Genomic DNA, 18,158 nt, shown 5'->3' with positions numbered 1-18,158 from the left:
GAACGTACAGATACTTTATTGCTCACCTTTCACACAAAGCACACCTCCAGCCATTTTCTTTCACAGCTTGACAATGTTTAAGTATACAAAAACCCAGCAAGAAGCGTCGTGTAGGTTTCAGTAAAGGAGAATGTAAAACATCAGCTCAGCCAGGCTTTTGTTTTCTGCAGCAATAATAAAGGGCCTCCTGCACTAAGCAAAAATCTGTCCTCTTTCTCTGTAGTGCATTTCTTAACGTTACAAAAAAAAAAAAGTCTCCTGCTCAAAGCAAACTAAATTGTATTTGCTGAGCCAGTGGTATTAACTCGTGCATAAAACAAATTTCAGTTTGCTGTTTCTTCTAGCAGATTTCAAGTAAAAATAGGGTTGAAGGAGGAACTTGTTTTGAATGAATGCAGGTCAGTTTGAATTGCTATACTTCACTAAATGCCTACATGTACAATAGACTCACAACTTAGTCTGCTTTTATAATCTTGACGGATTTTGGCCGCGTTCAAGGTTTTCTGAGTTCCGCTTGTGGTATAATATTCCATCAAGAGGATAAGGCTACTGAATGTGCTATCTGCAGAAGAGCTCAGTTAATAGGAACTGACCTAAAAGTTCTATCAGGAAGCAAATGTGGCATAACCTCTCCAAATAAAAAGCCAACCAGGGTGGAAACTGTGCTTGCAAAACAGACATTAGAATAGTATAAGGAAAACACATATAAATGGGTTGTTAATATGAGGAAGGCTTCCTAGTTGTAAATCTAAAAAAATCTAGGAGAATCCTCATTTTCAAAACTGTATATTGAAAACTACTTATTCAAGTAATTTCTTCAAAAAAGTATGCATGTTGACTGTGGAATTAGTCTACTGGTCAATTAAAGGCAATTTTAATTACCTTTAAAAAAATTCTTCATACAAAGGAGCGATGTACGTGTTTCTCAAATAAACAGCATTACGTAAGCCCATTAAAAAAAAAAATCCAACAGAATTGGATTCTGCCACCTGTGGTCTCACGTTCAAAATCCACACTGGACTCAGGATTCTTAAACTAAGTTTCTATTACTTGAGCTCTAGCAAAATGTAAGGTTCTGTAGCCTCAACTAGTGTAATGTCTTCCTTGTCCAAATCCAGAGTGATTATACTGATAACCACCATGCTGGAAGTGCTGTTCAAACTGTCCCCCTTGGTGATAATTCTGGCTCCCCCTCCCTCCCCAACCTCCTCCCTGGCCTCCGCGTCCGCCTCGGCCTCCACGCCCACCTCTCCCTCCACGACCACTGCCTCGATCACCATGGTGCCCACCATCTTGGTATCTATTGTCCTGCTGGTATCCACCACCCTGGTATCCACTTGCTGTATAAGTAGTTGTTTGGAAGCCACTATAACCACCACCTTGATAGCCACCACCGTGGCCACCATGGTAGCCACCTGGCTGGAAGCCCGAATCTCGATAACCACCATCTTGGTAGCCACCTCCTCCTCCACTCCCTCCATCTGTCCAGCCTCCTTGATGCTTATTTCCTCTTCCTCCCCCTCGGCCACCGTGGTCGTAGCCACCACGGTCGTAGCCTCCACGGTCATAGCCACCACGTCCACCTCTCCCTCCTTGTTCATGACCTCCTCGTCCTCCGTATGAGGAATGTTCATAACCACCTCTCCCTCCGCCTCGGCCTCCTGCTTGCTGCTGGGGGCCATCCTGCCTTTTCTGCCACGGTGGCATCTCCGGGGGCGGAGGCTCAATTTCATTGGGTCTACCGCCTCTGTCAGGCACCCTGCCCATCAACACCTGAGGGAGAAAAAAGGCATTTTAAACCATTTTATTTTGTAAACAGAAATACCTGTACTGGAAAAAAAGATAAAGGTACTCTAATTACCTTATTGATGGCACAGGCAGACTTTTCTCTTACAGAACCACTGCTTGTCCTTAGAATCTTGGACAAGTCTTGTCTTGCAGCCAAAAGGTGAGCAACAGAAATAGTACTTTTAGAAGATAAGACTGAACGTTTTGGTTGGTAAACCTTTGCTAATTTCTCTGTGTGACTCTGTTGGAAGAAAATGTTCAAAGAAAATGTCAGTTTTCAAAATGAATATAAACACTCATATTCAGTAAGTTAAAAGATTTCCAAAATGTCTGGTAATAATATTTATGAGGCTCAAGGGGAAAAGTTATATACTTATCATTGCTCCTACCTAGTCACGAACTCTATTACAGTACAGCAAGAAATGATTATGTATATTTTGGGGGTAAAGAAGAGGTACCCAGGGGGTAGAGGGGTAATTTGGGACTATGAAGGTCACCCCTGCCATTGGTCTAAGTTAGTTGCTTTTTAATATTCCCATATTTGCTTATTATGAGATAAAAAATGTTATCTGTGACTAATTATGCTAACACAACATGATACATTTCTTACAAAAGCGATCCCTTCCTATTTAATATTTTCCTCTGGTATAAATAATAAATAAGGAGAAAGGGTCTATCTTAACCATTAGTAGAAGTGTAAGTAATGATTAAGGTTGTTAGATCTAAGGAGAAAGACAAATCACTGGGAAATTAGAAAACAACTTTTCTATCTATTTCAAACACCAGACCACTAAAGATGAATTAAAAATATAAAGACAAAATTCACACAAGAGAATGTAAGTTCAAACAAATATAAAACACTTTCAATAAATGCAAATTAGAGTAATCTAAATTTTGGGAAACAGCAACAATCCCTATCTATTAAATTACAGAAGCAACAGCTACAACTACAATACACAGCAAGTCAGCACAAGAACAAAAATAATTGGTATGCCTTTTGGTTATATGCAGGTACTCAAATATTGATGTAAATATTTGGATTACATTATATAACAAAATAGAATGTAAAAAGGTAATTTACTATGATTAAACATGAACAAAGAAAGATACTAAAAATGCAAACAACTATTGTAGTTAAGACAATGAGATGATCTGACTTTTATTTTTAAAGATTTAATAATGAAAAGAATAAAAAAATTGTCATTCCATAGTTTGGGGAATGTTTCCTGAATATCTTATATTTATTTTTCTTAGAGTCACTATTGTACCTAAATAAGTACTCAATCAATGTTTATTGTATGGAAACAAATGCCTTTGAGAAAACGTTTCAAATAAAACTGATTTAAAGTGCAATTTCAAAGTGAGATATAAGTGCACAAATTTTATTTCATATGAAATAAAAGTTCACTTTGTACATATTAAAGTAATTTCTACAAAGTAATTTAAAACGAAGTTTCGAAATGAGGTATCAGTACATAAATTCCATTAAATGAAAAAGTAGATTTGTGCAAGTTAAATAATTTGTATAGGCCTTCCTTATTCTCAACATATTTATATATTTCATACAATCATTGTGTATTATAGTTCAACAGAATCTTAAATATCACCTAGATTAAACCCAGCACTTTAAAGATTAAATGAGAGTAAACGGAAGCTCAGAGTATCAGGCTGCCCACTGTCAAGTCCACTGATGGCTACCCAAGACTAAACCACAGAATCAATGTCTCCGTCAGTGCACTTCTATCAATCATCGTATTTCTCTAGCTGAAAGTTGTAGATTACTTATTTACTTAAATTATATCTACTATGCTGAGGGTGAAATGATTACTTTTATCAAAGGTAATTTAAGGAAGGACTTGTATTTCTTAAACAGCAACCGCAGAAGAGAACAATTTACTCCTGATACTACTGACTTGCTGTGAGATATTAAGCAGGCTCCCATTTATCTAGGTTGCCATCTTGTTTTAGTTGCAAAATGAGGGGAGTTAAGACTGATCTCTAAGACCTCCTTCCAATACTAAAATGCTATAACCCAACAGATATCTACCCCTACAATTTAGTCAAATAGGACTTTGCTAAGGTTTCAAGATTTTTGTGAAACTAACATATTAGCAAGATTATTGGAGAACTAAATAAAAGCACTAAGTCAATTCACTAAAATTCAGAGAAAAATCTATTTTTAAAAATGAATGCATTGCCCAGCTGGTGTGGCTCAGTGGTTGAGCATTGATCTATGAACTAGGAGGTCATGGTTCCATTCTTGATCAGGGCACATGCCTGGGTTGCGGATTCAATCCCCAGTGGGGGGGCGTGCATGAGGCAGCCGATCAATTATTCTCTCATCACTGATGTTTCTTTCTCTCACTCTCCCTTCCTCTCTCAAATCAATAAAAATATATTTTAAAAAAATTGAATGCACTATTAAGGGAACATCTCATACTAACATTTGGACCAACCTCCACAAAAATTCAAGATTTAGTTCCATTTCAGGGTTTTAAGGTTAAATTAATCAATCGTTAATTCCCACTTAATGATCATATAGCAGTTATTTAATAAATATCTACTGTTGAATGACTAAGACCTTTAACTGGATTATCTCATTTAAGCTAAAATAAGTCTTATTCTCTAATTCTATAGATCATAATATTTGGTCTTTCTAAATCCAATGAAATTAAATTGTCAAATAATTTTAAAAATTATTATTTTAGTAATTTTCAGAAACTCTCTCCATTTCTCTCACATATGAGTACTTCACTTCAAGAAGGGTCTATTACATACCGGTTTGCTGAACAATATTGAAAAGAAAGGTTCCTGCGTGTTTCCTACGTATTTCTCTTGTAGTTTCCACTGTATCTAAACTGTACTAGGAATGCTTAAGGATCAAGTCTATAAATACTCTGCTCTTTTAAATTATTTACTGTGTACCTTAGCTCGGTCAGACCAACCAAAAGACTGGACAGTGACATCCAAACGTTTTATTAGCAGCTTTCTCCGAACTTCATATTCATTGGCTATGGCTTGGTTAATTGCTTCTATCTTTTCCTGAAACAAAACATTTTTAAGAAGTTAGAATTTAAAAAAATAATAATAAAAATAAAAAAAGAAGTTAGAATTTAAACCTGCTTGACCCTTGTTTCAAAAGGGCAGAAACTATCTGTTTCATTCATACCTGAATCCCAGCACTTAGCACAAAATAGTTATTCAATAAATATAATAAAAGTTATAAATTAAGGAAATGATATGCAAAATAATGTCTCAAAACATAATAACAGATATGTACAGTACCAAAGTATGATTTAGCTTTCCGATAATCCATTGTGTGAAGCTCAGCCCAATGAAGTTTTTGGCTTCAAGGCAACCCATTTGGCAATTAGAAACATGCATCATACTGAACTTCTATTCATTTTAATCAGCTGTATGAAACATTTACAAATTATAAGTGTTTCTAATCTTAAATTATTTGCTGCACAAATCTTAAGATTCACAAATGATTCTAAGAATGTCCATCTAGGAAACTACATATTAGAAAAAATAACTTAAAAAGCACCCACTGTAGGATCAACATAAATGTCATAGATAGATGGATGATTCCTTGCCAATTCACTCCACAGATGATCGCTACTCACCCAGTGGGCCGGTCCCAATGACTTCTTCAATAAAGGCTTTCCCACATGATTAGGTGGAACTTTTGCTAATGTTTCCTTTAACTGACACAAAAAACATAAATGAATGAATAAACAAATGTAAAAGTAACACATATCCTCCTCATCTTCCTAAGTCCCATCATATCTTGCCATCAAAAGAAGATTCCTGACAGAGGGAAAGGCGGAGGATGTTTTGAAATGTACAAGACCCACACAATAAAGACACTCGCTGGCCCACTCCTCTCGTGCCTATGGAAGCATGATTCCTTCACTGCATCTACGACAGTGCCTGACAACGGCAGGCACTGAATGGGTATTTCCTGAAGGAATGAATGAACACACAGAAAAATAGGGACTATGGATACACTGCTGCTCCCCTGTAGAGTTCAGCCAGATTTGTGCATCATGGTGTCCATCTGCCCCATAATGCTAATGTACCAATTCTTAAGAGTCCAACAGATATGCATACAGAGAGTAACTCTGCTATAACAAATATCATCCTCTTTTATTCATTAATTTTTTAAAACCCCTTCATGTGTGGCATAAATTATTTTCACGTACTAGATTGTTAGCAGTCAAGAAATCTAAATCGCCAATTGAAACTTTGTAAGACTCGAAGTGAGTGGATTAAAAACAAGAACATTAACATCCTTTTCTGTCTAGTCAATGGGGAGGGTGGTAACATTTAATGATAAAGACTTTAAAACTTAATTGCATTAAAGTTCAATTATAAAATAATTTTTAAAGGACTTAATTCTTTTTACATTATATCTAGCTTATTTCAGCTTAAAAATCCAAGTGTCAGTTTTCTTTTTGAAAAAGAAACATGCTAACAAGTTAAAAAAAAAACACACTAAAATACTGATTTCTCTTTAAGGCATCTAGGATTTAAAACCCAAAACTCATTTAGTAACAATTACTTAATAATATGCACATTAGGTTCCCATTAAGAGAAATTAACTTGCTTCATTTCAAACAAATGTAGGACTATGCCTTTAATACACTACAATCTGGTACTAAAGGTCTTACTTTTTTTTCAATCCCGCTGAAGAATTGGAACATAGTTATATTGGCTGGAGGTTTGGACATTCCTAGAGCAATACATATGCCTTTCAACTCTTGAAAGACCTCACTACCGCCTCCTTCTTGAGCTTTTTTTGGAGGAGTATTCACACAGAGCATTCTGGCAGCTTCTAGTTCTGAGATGAGGTATGCTGAAGTAAACAAAATAAGATTTCAAAATGAGATACAGCTACAGTTAATAGTCATAAGTCTGGAGTCACAACTCTATAGACCTAATGATATGTAACTTTTAAAGCTGCAAGAATGGATAAAAACAAGAAAGGAAAACCATATTTACCTCAAGTGACATGGCATATAAAACTGATTCTGTAACACAGGTATTTAATCAATATATATTTAAAGGCTAATTTAAAAATAAGTGATTCTTCTTTGAAACCAAAGGATCAAGGTAGCTGACATCTAAAAATCTGGATTCTTGCATTCTACTGTTAAGGAATCTACAGAACAGGGGTTGGCATCTGTTGACAAATTTGCAAAAGGTGGCAGGTGGCAAACTTTCAGTGACAATTAAAAAGGTTATTTTTTTACTTCTCACCACTGACATGCACCAGTGATCCTATATAATAAAAGGCTAATATGCAAAGTGACTGAACGGCGGAACCACCAGACACTATAACGCGCACTGACCACTAGGGGGCAAACGCTCAATGCAGGAGCTGTCCCCTGGTGGTCAGTGTGCTCCCACAGGGGGAGGCCGCTCAGCCAGAAGCCGGGCTTGCTACTCCTGAGCACTGCCTTGGAGGCCGGAGAGGGCTCCCGCCACTGCCGCCGAGCTCACAGCTGGCAAGCGCAGCAGTGGCAGCGCTAAGGACCCCTCAGGGTATGTCCACCAAGGGGTCCCGGACTGCAAGAGGGTGAATGTCCAAAAGGGCGAATGTCGTGCACTGGGCCTCTAGTATAATTATATGTTCCTCTAACCATACAATACTTAGGAAGTCTGTTTAGAATTGGTGTGAAACAACATTTTTAAGTAATCAAAGTTTAATGTACAGGAGAAGGGGGAAGGCACCAAACTCCCAAAAGTTCCTTTCTAATGGTGTCCAGTAGCCTAATGTCACGTTCTGGCTGTTCAAAATAAACCTCCCTCTTCCATCTATATTCTTCTCAGTATTCCCTTCCCCCTACTCTCCTCATTCTCATCCCCTCCCGTGAAAACAAAAGTTTCAAATCCTTTCTTGGCAGAGTCCTGTATCAGTATCATCCTGTGTGTGTTGATTTCAGTCATGGATAATGAGGGCTGCAATCTACTTCAGGTAATTAAGGTGAAGATAAAATTTTCAATCTTATTCCTTTAACCTTCCATTTATGTTTTTATAAAACGATTAGTAATCATGTGGATTTCAGGACTTCAGGAATGTGACCAAATGAGAACCTCCTGATAATATGAGAAAAATGGTTTTGAAAAAAAGCCATTTGGGGGGCTCTTAAGTTTAGAAGGACAGAGGAATGATAGCCTGAATATCTTATGTCCTATACCCAAGGTGTAATGTTAGAAGTAGAGGGATCATAATTTTGGCAGATCATTTCTGAAAAGCTGCCAACTCCTATTCTAGGACAATATATACAGCTGAGTTTCTGGAAAGGTAGTTCTAAATGGGTTTGATCAAATCTTAACATGTTCCATACAGCAAACTGTATGAGTTAAAAGATCAAAACAGTAAAACTCCCCACTGTCATGAAAATAATCACTTTTTATAAATAAGGTGTTACTGGAACACTGCCACATTCCGTTTCGTATCGCCTCCAGCTGCTTACACGCTATACAGCAGCACAGTTAAGAGTTGTGACAGAGATGCTCTGGTCCACAAAGCTGAAATGCTTATTACCTGGACCTTTAAGAAAGAGTTTGCCAACCCTTGTTCTAGAAAATCATGTTATATGATTTAATAAATTTGTTCTCTAAATTTAGGACAAAGTAGCACAGGTATTCACAAAATTAGTTCCCCAATACAATTACCATCAAAAAGCATTAACTGTAGCTGGTGTGTTCAAAGTACTAGGAAAGGCACTGACTGGATATTTAATGCAAAACAAACAAAAAAGATTACCTCTACTGACAATCTAGTGAGGAATAAAGAATAAATGCATAAAAAGATGAATAGTTTTTCATCTATTAGAAACTTAGAAATGACTTATTTTACCTAAGGGAAATGTTCTGACAACCCGAAAGGCCAACGAACAGTTAAAATAGTTCTTAATCTGACACAGGAGAGTTTTTTAGCCACTCATTCGAAGACTATTTTATTTTACTAACAATTCCAATGAGGTTAGTTTATTTTTTACCCCTCAAAACACAATATATTCAAAGATTCAAATCAATAAGGTAAGGGTGCTGGAAGAAGTAGATCAAATTATAGCATCAACATGTAACAACTGATACTTGGGAAAGACACAAAATATACGGAGCAAGCAGAGAATGAGTACATGTACATAAACATTAGCATGAAAGAGAAAACAAACTGAGGGGAATATTTCAGAAAAGGGGAAACAGCAAAAGCAAAGATAAGGAGGGAGGTGAGTAGTGTGTATGTGTGAAGAACACAAAGAGCAGAGTAAACTTTAGCTGACTCAGTCATTCAGTTGAGCAAATAGTTGCATATTCTTGAAAAGCTTTTGAGGTGATAGCACATTAAAACAGTCTATTAATATTGACCCAAAATGATCATGTTCTGTGCAGTCTGCTTAAGAAAGAGGAAAGAGTTAAAGGTATTTTATAAAGATTTATATTCAACGTGGTTTTCATAAATATCAGCACTAAAAAGGCCAAACTCTGAGCTCTTTGAAAGAATTAGCTACTCAGGGTTATTACTAACCTTTTCACACAGCTGTTGTCCTGCTATGTAAGATAACATGTTCTAAGTGCCAAATATTAGGTGTTGGTAACGATAAACAGTGCTGCCAAAGAATCACTGAGCACACTGTGGCTGAGCCAGTTACAGAAACTATATGATTTGAAGATTACTGCATGCATGCACAGAACTACTGCAACAATATCAGTACCTAAAGCAGTATCTAATCTTAAGGGCATATCCCCCAGTAACAATCATTTGGCAAAGGGGAAGGTAAGAAAGTGATTCTGATGCTCACTTCGGCAGCACATATACTAAAACTGGAACAATACGGGGATTAGCATGGCTCCTGTGCAAGGATGACATGCAAATTCATGAAACATTCCAAATTTTTTTTTTTAAAGTGATTCTGGAATAATTAGTGTTCAGTATAATGGCTATGAACACTTTTTTTTTTAAAAATTGTACTTTCAAAATTAGAGTTATAGCATTTTCTAGAAAACATAGTACAGTTGTAAAGACAAATATTTAAAAAATACTCTTATTTGTGTTCATCATAGTAAGAACTGTACTACTCAGCTAACCGAAGCTTAATCTAAATGTGTCTCAGAATGCTACAACAATTCCGAGTTAATACTATTCACTGAATTTATTGGAGAGTTTAAGACAGCAAAATTTGTGAGTCTACTTACTGTTTTTCAGGGTGAAGAGAGAGATAGTAGTTAGTATAGACAAAACATGGAAGGAAAGAACTTTTTATAATAATTTATTTCCCTCAATGATAGGTAAGTACAGGAACAAAGCAAATATTATTGCAGAAAATTTTACATTTACAAACAAAACCAACACCCTTAACCAATTACCCAACAAAGAAACATCAAGAAAATATTTTAATTTAAAAAACAAAACTTCATTATTCCCACACTGTTTTCCCAGTCTATTTTAAAATGTGCTTCCAGTCTAGAACGCTAAGGTTTAATGATCACACATTGAACAACACTCCAGCACTACCTTTGGTCACAGTAGGTGAAGCACAACGATAAATGAGTAGCAATTACAAAACAACTCTGCTACCAGCACACAGACCCAATAGCTTCTAAGCTGGAAATTTAATCAAGGTTTCTTTAAAATAAGTATTCTGAATTAAATCCACAATAAAACAAAACAGTAACAACTAGTTTATTAGTCTTGGAAAACATAAACAGAAAATAATAGCTACATTCTAGTAGCCATGAACTTACTGAGCAAAAGGAGGCAGTTCTTCTGAACGAGAAGGCGCTTGGTCACATCCCCAGAAGTCAGTGAAAGGTATGGACAGTTCATCTCCCCTAGTAGCCCACTCACCTCAAGCTGGAATTCTTCAGCTTCATTCGGGCCTTTGAAGAATTAAAATCATCTTATTTAATAAAAATGTTTTTCCCATTAGCATACACACATATATAAATTGAAATTCTTAATAAGATTTTCCTAACAAAAGTTCCTTTTTCTTCTAATTCATCCTTTCTCACGCCACTGACAATTTCTTCCTTAAATACTTTCATTAGGTTATTCCCTTATTTAAGAACCTTTAATGGCTAATCTCTACCTCATCTAATCGACTTTTTCTTTCTTTGTTTTAATCCTCACCCGAGGATATTTTCCATTGATTTTTAGACAGAGTGGAAGAGAGCGGAAAAGACAAAGAAACATCTATGTGAGAGAAACACATCAACTGGTTGCCTCCTGAATGAGCCCAACCAGGGCACCGGGGTGGGGAGGAGCCTGCAACCGAGGTAACGTCCCCTGACTGGAATCGAACCCAGGACCCTTCAGTCCACAAGCTGACGCTCTATCCACTGACCCACACCAGCTAGGCCAAATTTTTCTGTCTTTAAAGCATAGCCTCTCTACTTTGCCCTTCCCAGATTATGTTTCTAATAGTTACCTACTACTTCCACAAATATTTCCTCTACTTGTGCCAGGCTAGTCTCCTCAATGCCATAGGTCAGTCTAATTTCCACATCTGTGCCTTCATTTCAGTTATTCCATCAAAGTCCAGTGGTCTTGCTCCTTGATGAAACTTTACCCAGATGCTATAGCACTAACTGATTTCCTCCCACTGTGAACCACAAAGTGAAGCATGTAATTACTACTGATATCCAGTTGTTTCAATTGTGCCAGATATTTCTAGTTTCTAGACTAAGTGTGAAGGTAGTAAACATGACTTGTAGTTCTGTATTCCTATAACATGCAAAGTATAGAGTATACTGGGTGAACCAAGGAAAAACAATGCTCTTCATTCTTTACTATTTTGATGGCTCTCTATTCAATATCACAGTGGGGAAAAAATTAACAACTGTGAGAGTCACTTGACCTGAGACCTTTTTCTCATCTATAAAATGGGAAGACTGTTTATCAATTGTTTTGCAAACTGTGTCTGTGAGGTCCAGAGTTGCACAGACTTCCTTACAGGCAGCGGGGACGATGAGGAGAGAGCTGTGCTAAAAGTATTCCCTCTCAACTTCAACTACAACAGCTACCCTTTACCTGTTTTATGTGTTGGCTTCTATAAAATGTTTTCATATAAACAAAGGGGATCCGGGTTATAAATATAGTTACCATATAGCACAGGTGTTTGTTCAGAAGTTCTTACAATCTCTGAAATGTTAGGTTAAGAGGCAATGTTAAGAGTAATGGCTCCCAAATTTGACTGCTGGGATTGAATCCTGGCTTTATCACTTACTGGTTGTGTGACCTTAGGTCAGTGATGGCAAACTTTTTGAGCTTGGCGTGTCAGCATTTTGAAAAACCCTAACTTTACTCTGGTGCCGTGTCACATATAGAAATTTTTTGATAGTTGCAACCATAGTAAAACAAAGACTTATCTTTTATTTTATATATTTAAATGCCATTTAACAAAGAAAAATCAACCAAAAAAATGAGTTCGCGTGTCACCTCTGACACGCATGTCATAGGTTCGCCATCACTGCCTTAGGTGATTATTTAACCTCATTGTGTTTCCTTGTTTAATGGATAGCTGCTGCTATCATTACTATTGTACTATACTCTCCTTAAAAATTGGAATTGGGCCCACTCGGTATGGCTCAGCGGTTGAACGCTGACCCATGAACCAGGAGGTCACTGGTTTGATTCCCAGTCAGGGCATATGCCCAGGTTATGGGCTCAATTCCCAGTAGGGAGGCAGGCCAGGAGGCTGCGGATTGGTGATGTTTCTCTCTCAACCCTCTTTCTGTCTATCTATCCCTCTCCCTTCCTCTCTCTCAAAATCAATGAAGGGAAAATTTTTTCTTAATTAGAGTTAAGTGCAATTAATATGTACAAATTAAATATATTAAACATAAAAGAGTGAGCTCTTCACAATGGAATTCTGTGAAAAAGAAAATGGGATTATGTGTATAGTTCTCTGTAAGAGTGGATTAGTAGGTGGGCATTCTTCTTTTGTCTATTATATTATAGGTTTACCTATGGTAGGAGGGAAACCAGATGGTGGAGTCTCAGGTTCTAAGCCTTTGGACAGCTCTTTTGCAGAATCAACAAAACAGTAGTTGTTATTGCTAAAACCATAACAAAACTGGCAAATATAAAACAGCTCTCAATGCTATAAATCTGATGGTGTTGGATTTGATTTTGATAAAGCTAGTGATACATTCTTATACAGAAAACTTAATAAAGCGCTCTCTTTCTCCCTACATATACTAATTACAGAGCATTTACTTTACATATGTACTTGTAGAATCTGGTAGTACAAAAAGAAAAATATCCTAATTTCTAGTGCTAGCCACCAATTTATGATCTCACAAGTCAAGTTTTACAGAGAATAAAAAGTTCACATATGCTATATTTCTCTCCATTTTTCTATATCTTAGTAATAGGGTCTTTTCACCTTCCATAACATTTGAATGACTATATTTAGTTTTTTTTCAACTTCTGAATCATTTTTCTCTAAAAACAATGGAGGCAGAGTATTCTGTTGCTTTACAAATTTTTTTTTTTTTATATTTACAAAGAACTTGAAATTTTAGCTTTAGTATTGATAATGTTCAATTGACAATACCCAAATTTTATTTTTTATATTTTGCACCTAGAACTGATATTTACTTACTGTTAGTTGCTTGCACATTTTCTTCCAGTTTACAGAGCACTCTTAATTCAGACACCAGCCAAGCACAGAGTTTGGTAAACTCAGGGGAACTGGCTCCAGCAGAGACCGCCTGAGACAGAGCGCCATCTTCTAACAATGGACCCTTGTAACTGGTGAGTTAAGAAATCATACTTCATAAGAATATAGAATCACACCTAATATATTAGACGCAATATACACTACTTATGTATTATTTCTATAATTGATAGTTTAAAAAAGATCTTATGATGACCAGTTTCTAAACTTACAAATATAAAAATCTGAACTGTACTAAATCATTAGAAAAATAAGCTAAATGTTAACTGCATTTCATCCCTTCAAAATATAGGTGAATATTTATGTCTACTTCTACACACTAACTGAAAGCTCTTACTGTATAAAGATTTATTTTCTTACTCTAACTGAACTGAGTATTAAAACCAGATTAATAAGTGATAGCTAATTATACTATATTTTACTAGTTTAGAAATAAAACTTAGGTTATTTTTTCTTGAGATTTTTCCAGAAATCAATTAGGTTAGGGTTTTAATGACTTTCTTTAAAAGCAAAACTTTCCAATTAATCATTTATTTCCTTTTTCTATATTTAATGACGGTTAAGACCAGTAAGACTTGCTAGTACCAAAGAAATTTCAAGTTTAATTTAATAATTGCTTGTGAGTTATTGTTTGGGTGAACTGGTACAAGTGAAACCTAATCCTTTGCAAGTGATTCAAATGTAATTTTAAAAAATTACTTAATGTTCAAACATTCATAAAAGGCAATAGTAATAATGAACCCCAATCTAGGATATAGCTATAATGAAAGATTTCGTCATTCTCAAAGGAATTTTAAAATGTATTTTCTTCAGAAGATTATTTTTTCGCAAAGAAAATATTAATAAAAATAATAAGTACGCTTAAGATAATTTGATGTTTAGTGGTATAGAAATGTTAGAGTAATTACAATACTTGATCCTTTTAAAATACAATTACACTGAGTGGCCAGATTATTATGACCACCCCATCAGTACAATGAAGTGAATTAGTTATGCGAATAATAATAATAAAACCTTGAGAGTATCTGCTTAGGAAGTTTTCAATATTCAGTATTTTTGGAAGTGTCAGTTAAGTACTGATGGGGTGGTCATAATAATCTGGCCACTCAGTGTATATGTGTATACATGAATGGAATGGAAAAAGTGTTACACAAAATGAGGTTATAGATCTCTGGCATCTAGATTTAAAAGCACACATTAGACACTGGAGTAAAGAGACGAGGCCTAGAAACTTCTTGTGTTTCACTTTTAGGTTTTGCTCTTTTATTTTACAAGTAGAGTTACTGAATTCCTACCGTGTGCCAAATTAGAGATAAAAGATAGTCATTTAATTCTAGCATTCCTCAGTGAATCCTTTAAGAGTACACACCCATCAATGAAGACTAAATTTTCATGATCGAATGCCACCAAACTAAGTAGTTGTGGCTAACAGTTATAGCCAAGTTTTCAGGAAATCCCACGGCTTACATTACAACCCATCCTAACTAAATAACGTGGTTACAATGACTACTTTGAGAGTCCCCAAGAGCACCGTTAAAAGAAGGTAAGAGAACAATAATGGGAAGAAACATCACCCCTCACCCCCTGTTCGGTGACCCCTTCCGGTGCAGAATGACTGCATTTGAAGGTCTGCCTCGTCCTCTCATCCCACAGCTTCCAACACTACTCTTCAGGGTCGCTTCTTAGAAGCTCCTACAGTGGTGGCGAACCTATGACACGCGTGTCAGAGGTGACACGCGAACTCGTTTTTTTGGTTGATTTTTCTTTGTTAAATGGCATTTAAATAGATAAAATAAATACCAAAAATATAAGTCTTTGTTTTACTATGGTTTCTAATATCAAAAAATGTCTACATGTGACACGGCACCAGAGTTAAGTTAGGGTTTTTCAAAATGCTGACACGCCGAGCTCAAAAGGTTCGCCATCACTGGCCTAGGACCCGATTTCCTTTGGCAGCAAAGGGACCCTCCTCACACCTCCGCACAGCACATCCGGGTGGCGTGCACTGCTCTTCCAACTCGCTGGGTACCATCCCTGCGCTGCCCAACACTGCCCGGAGCAAGTGTTCCTCAAAAACTGTTCACTGAATGAATGGCTTCAGGTGCGAGCGTGCAATTCCGTGTGAGAGGTCTACCGAAACAGCCCGTTTTGCTGCACCACTTTTATGTCTACCCTATTCCAAGAAATAAGCCCCCTAAAGTTTAGGATATTCATTATATATATATAAAGGGCAGTGGTCATCCACTTGGACAAAGAAAGGCGATCAGCACTGCCACTTCCTTTACTAAAAATTTCTCCCCGGACAGCAAGTTTACTCAAGTGGACAGACTCTGGGAACCGCACAGGGTCCTTTCTTCAAGGAGAACACAGTTTCCCCTCAAATGGTTTCCACGTGAATCCAAAAGCCCAGGGGGAGGTTTTGATAAAGAACCTGTTTTTTTTATATAAATACAGTTACCTAAATCTGTGTAAAAAAAAAAAATTGACATTGTACCTCTAGCCAAATATTGAATCATACGATTTGTTTCTGAAACCACAGTGACCCCAAGGTTCTGAGTTTTCAGGTCTTAACAGAGTCTTCTGACCCGGGAAACCGGGGAGACAAGCAGCCTCACTGCCCACCTCTAGGTGAGCCGACTACGGGTTCGCTAGCTGTCAGGAGGGGAGACAATGGGCACCACACAGGCGTAGGGATGTGGTGCGTGCAGACCACCCCGAGGGTAAGTCAGGGCGAGCGGTGGCTCCGAGGCGTGTCAGACGCGGGAGGAACTGCCCGCGGTTCCCACGGAGGTGGCGGCAGGTGAGGGGCGCCGCGAGCGAGCGGCGCGGATGCGGCGCACAGACTTGTGGCTCCGGGAAGCCCGGTGCCTGCGGAGATGACTGGGCAAAGATGTCCTGAGACCAACGGGGTGGGGTAGGCGTGGGGGCTCACGGCGGGGAGTTCGGAGGACAAGGAGGAAAACCCGAGAATCAACTTTGGCAACCTCTGAAGTGAGTGGGTCCCGCCGGAGGATGGGGAGCGGGAGAGGCGCTCCGAGAGGGGGTGGGCGAGAACCGGTGCCCAGACAATGACACGCTAGACCGGCAAACAGCGCGGGGACCTCGGCTGCAAGGAGCACGGGGCAGGCCTCGAGGCGTCGCAGGCGGAGGGCCCCGAGCGAGTTGGGCAGAGACAGCGGACGTGGCATTGGGGTCCCGGAGCCTGAGGGGAGGCGACAGCCAGGCGCCGCGGGGTGCGGCGTGGAGAGCCAGGTGTCTCCGTCTGGGACTCCGGAGGTGTGCCCCGGGGACCGGCCGCGTGGGGACCGGGAGACCGTGCTCTGGGACTCTTACCCCAGGTCTTCCAGCGACTCCAAGATGTCAGTCTCCATGAGGTCGCACTCCATGCTAGTGGTATTCAAATTTCCGAGTCCTGAGGCTCCTCTCTTCGCCGGCAACGCGTACGCTAGCGCATGCGCTGCCTCCCCGGAACTTCCAAGTCGACGTCTGGCGCCTCAGCCCCTGCACTGCGCATGTCCCGAGCGTGCGCAAGAAACGTGGTCCCGCCCATAGCTCCGCCCCTGCCGGCCGAGGGATGGCCAGGAGGCAGAGGTTGGCACATGCGTGTTACTGAGTAGTGAAGCCGGCAGCCCAAAGAAGGGCAGGCGGACTGGCTGCGTGGCAGCCGGGCGTGAGGACCAGGCGACGGGGGGAGGGGGGAGGTCAGGAGGGGTAGCGTTCTAGTTTCTCTTAACTTGCTTTACGAAAATGTGAATCTTGGGGCGAAGCGGACGGGGGAGGAGTCGGGGGAGTCTCTAGATTCGGGTGGGTGTTGTCTGTGAAACAATGTTGGACCTCAGGGAGTGGAGGGAGGGGTTGTCCGCGCTCCGCCAGCGTGTGCTCGCCTTAGCTGCGGGCCATGGAGAAGGGGAAAATTCTTAAGCTTCGGAGACATAACCGGGACAAGTGCCGAGAATGGCATATTCAGTAAATGCGTTTTGATTGCCTTGTGGTTGCAGGAGACGTGTTTTGAGGAGCAGGGAGCAGGAAACGTTCCTGTGTCGTGGTCATATTCAGAAAGTTGTTGCACTCCCCGCTTTGCATTCTCTGAATTAAGACCTTCAGACACTAAGAATCTTATTTTAAAGGGTGGGGCAGAGAAGGGCTTCACTGCATAACAAAAAGAATAGAATATATTTAAATCCATGCACTTTAGACAGTGAATACACTTTTTTCCTGTCATGCAATTGCCTTTCATATTATTTGCCTGGGTGTAACATTCAATTCCCGGTGGGTTATGATTTCTTGATAGTTATTGGTTGGGTATATGTTTAGAAATTATTGAAAAAAATGAAATAAAAAAGTTTTCAAGATGATGACATATTTAGAAAATTATATTAAAGCATAAATTGGTATAATATTGCATTGTGTAGGCATTTAATTAAAGAGTTTTCTAATTGGTACCAGGGTGTGTGTGTTTTTGTAATCTTCAAACATTTTTGTGTCTAATGGATAAAAATCCCCTATGCCTTAAGTTCCTGAATTTTCATCATCTGGAGGAGGGGGTGAGGAATTAACATTTATTATGCTTGACATAGTATTACTTCCTTGATCCATATTATTTTACTCAGTCATCATAAGGCTGTGTAAGTATTACTCCCATTATACAGATGACACTAAGGCTCGCTCAGTAGCTTT

At 38.7% G+C, this 18,158-nt stretch overlaps 1 protein-coding gene and 1 non-coding gene across 4 annotated transcripts; one reads left to right on the top strand and one right to left on the bottom strand.

The window, feature by feature from the left end:
• On the bottom strand, window positions 1–16,982 carry FAM98A (family with sequence similarity 98 member A). 3 transcript variants are annotated; one of them, XM_059660147.1, is made up of 8 exons: window positions 16,815–16,982; window positions 13,407–13,555; window positions 10,546–10,680; window positions 6,462–6,646; window positions 5,340–5,495; window positions 4,714–4,830; window positions 1,862–2,029; window positions 1–1,773 (listed from the first exon to the last, which is right to left on the bottom strand). In XM_059660147.1, the coding sequence occupies exons 1-8, from the start codon at window positions 16,865–16,867 to the stop codon at window positions 1,084–1,086; spliced, it is 1,653 nt and encodes a 550-aa protein (XP_059516130.1). In that variant the 5' UTR covers window positions 16,868–16,982; the 3' UTR covers window positions 1–1,083. The 3 variants fall into 3 exon arrangements, with proteins under 3 accessions (XP_059516130.1, XP_059516131.1, XP_059516132.1); XM_059660148.1 differs by having other exon boundaries at window positions 5,415–5,495; window positions 16,815–16,980; XM_059660149.1 differs by lacking the exon at window positions 13,407–13,555 and having other exon boundaries at window positions 16,815–16,953.
• LOC132213980 (U6 spliceosomal RNA) lies at window positions 9,595–9,698 on the top strand. The gene has a single exon (XR_009448093.1). It is a non-coding gene; the product is annotated as a U6 spliceosomal RNA (small nuclear RNA).
• Window positions 16,983–18,158: the final 1,176 nt, after the last annotated feature.

This window comes from Myotis daubentonii, chromosome 12 (assembly GCF_963259705.1).
Source record: "Myotis daubentonii chromosome 12, mMyoDau2.1, whole genome shotgun sequence".
NCBI classification, from domain to species: domain Eukaryota; kingdom Metazoa; phylum Chordata; class Mammalia; order Chiroptera; family Vespertilionidae; genus Myotis; species Myotis daubentonii.
This window is presented reverse-complemented; position numbering and strand designations above follow the sequence as displayed.

Coding starts and splice junctions, on each gene's coding strand:
- FAM98A (XM_059660147.1), bottom strand. CDS start 16,867: ATGGAGTGCGACCTCATGGAGACTGACATCTTGGAGTCGCTGGAAGAC. Junction 6,647..10,545: donor GAACTGCCTCCTTTTGCTCA/GTAAGTTCATGG, acceptor TGTTTACTTCAG/CATACCTCATCTCAGAACTA. Junction 5,496..6,461: donor TCAGCGGGATTGAAAAAAAA/GTAAGACCTTTA, acceptor TTTTTGTGTCAG/TTAAAGGAAACATTAGCAAA.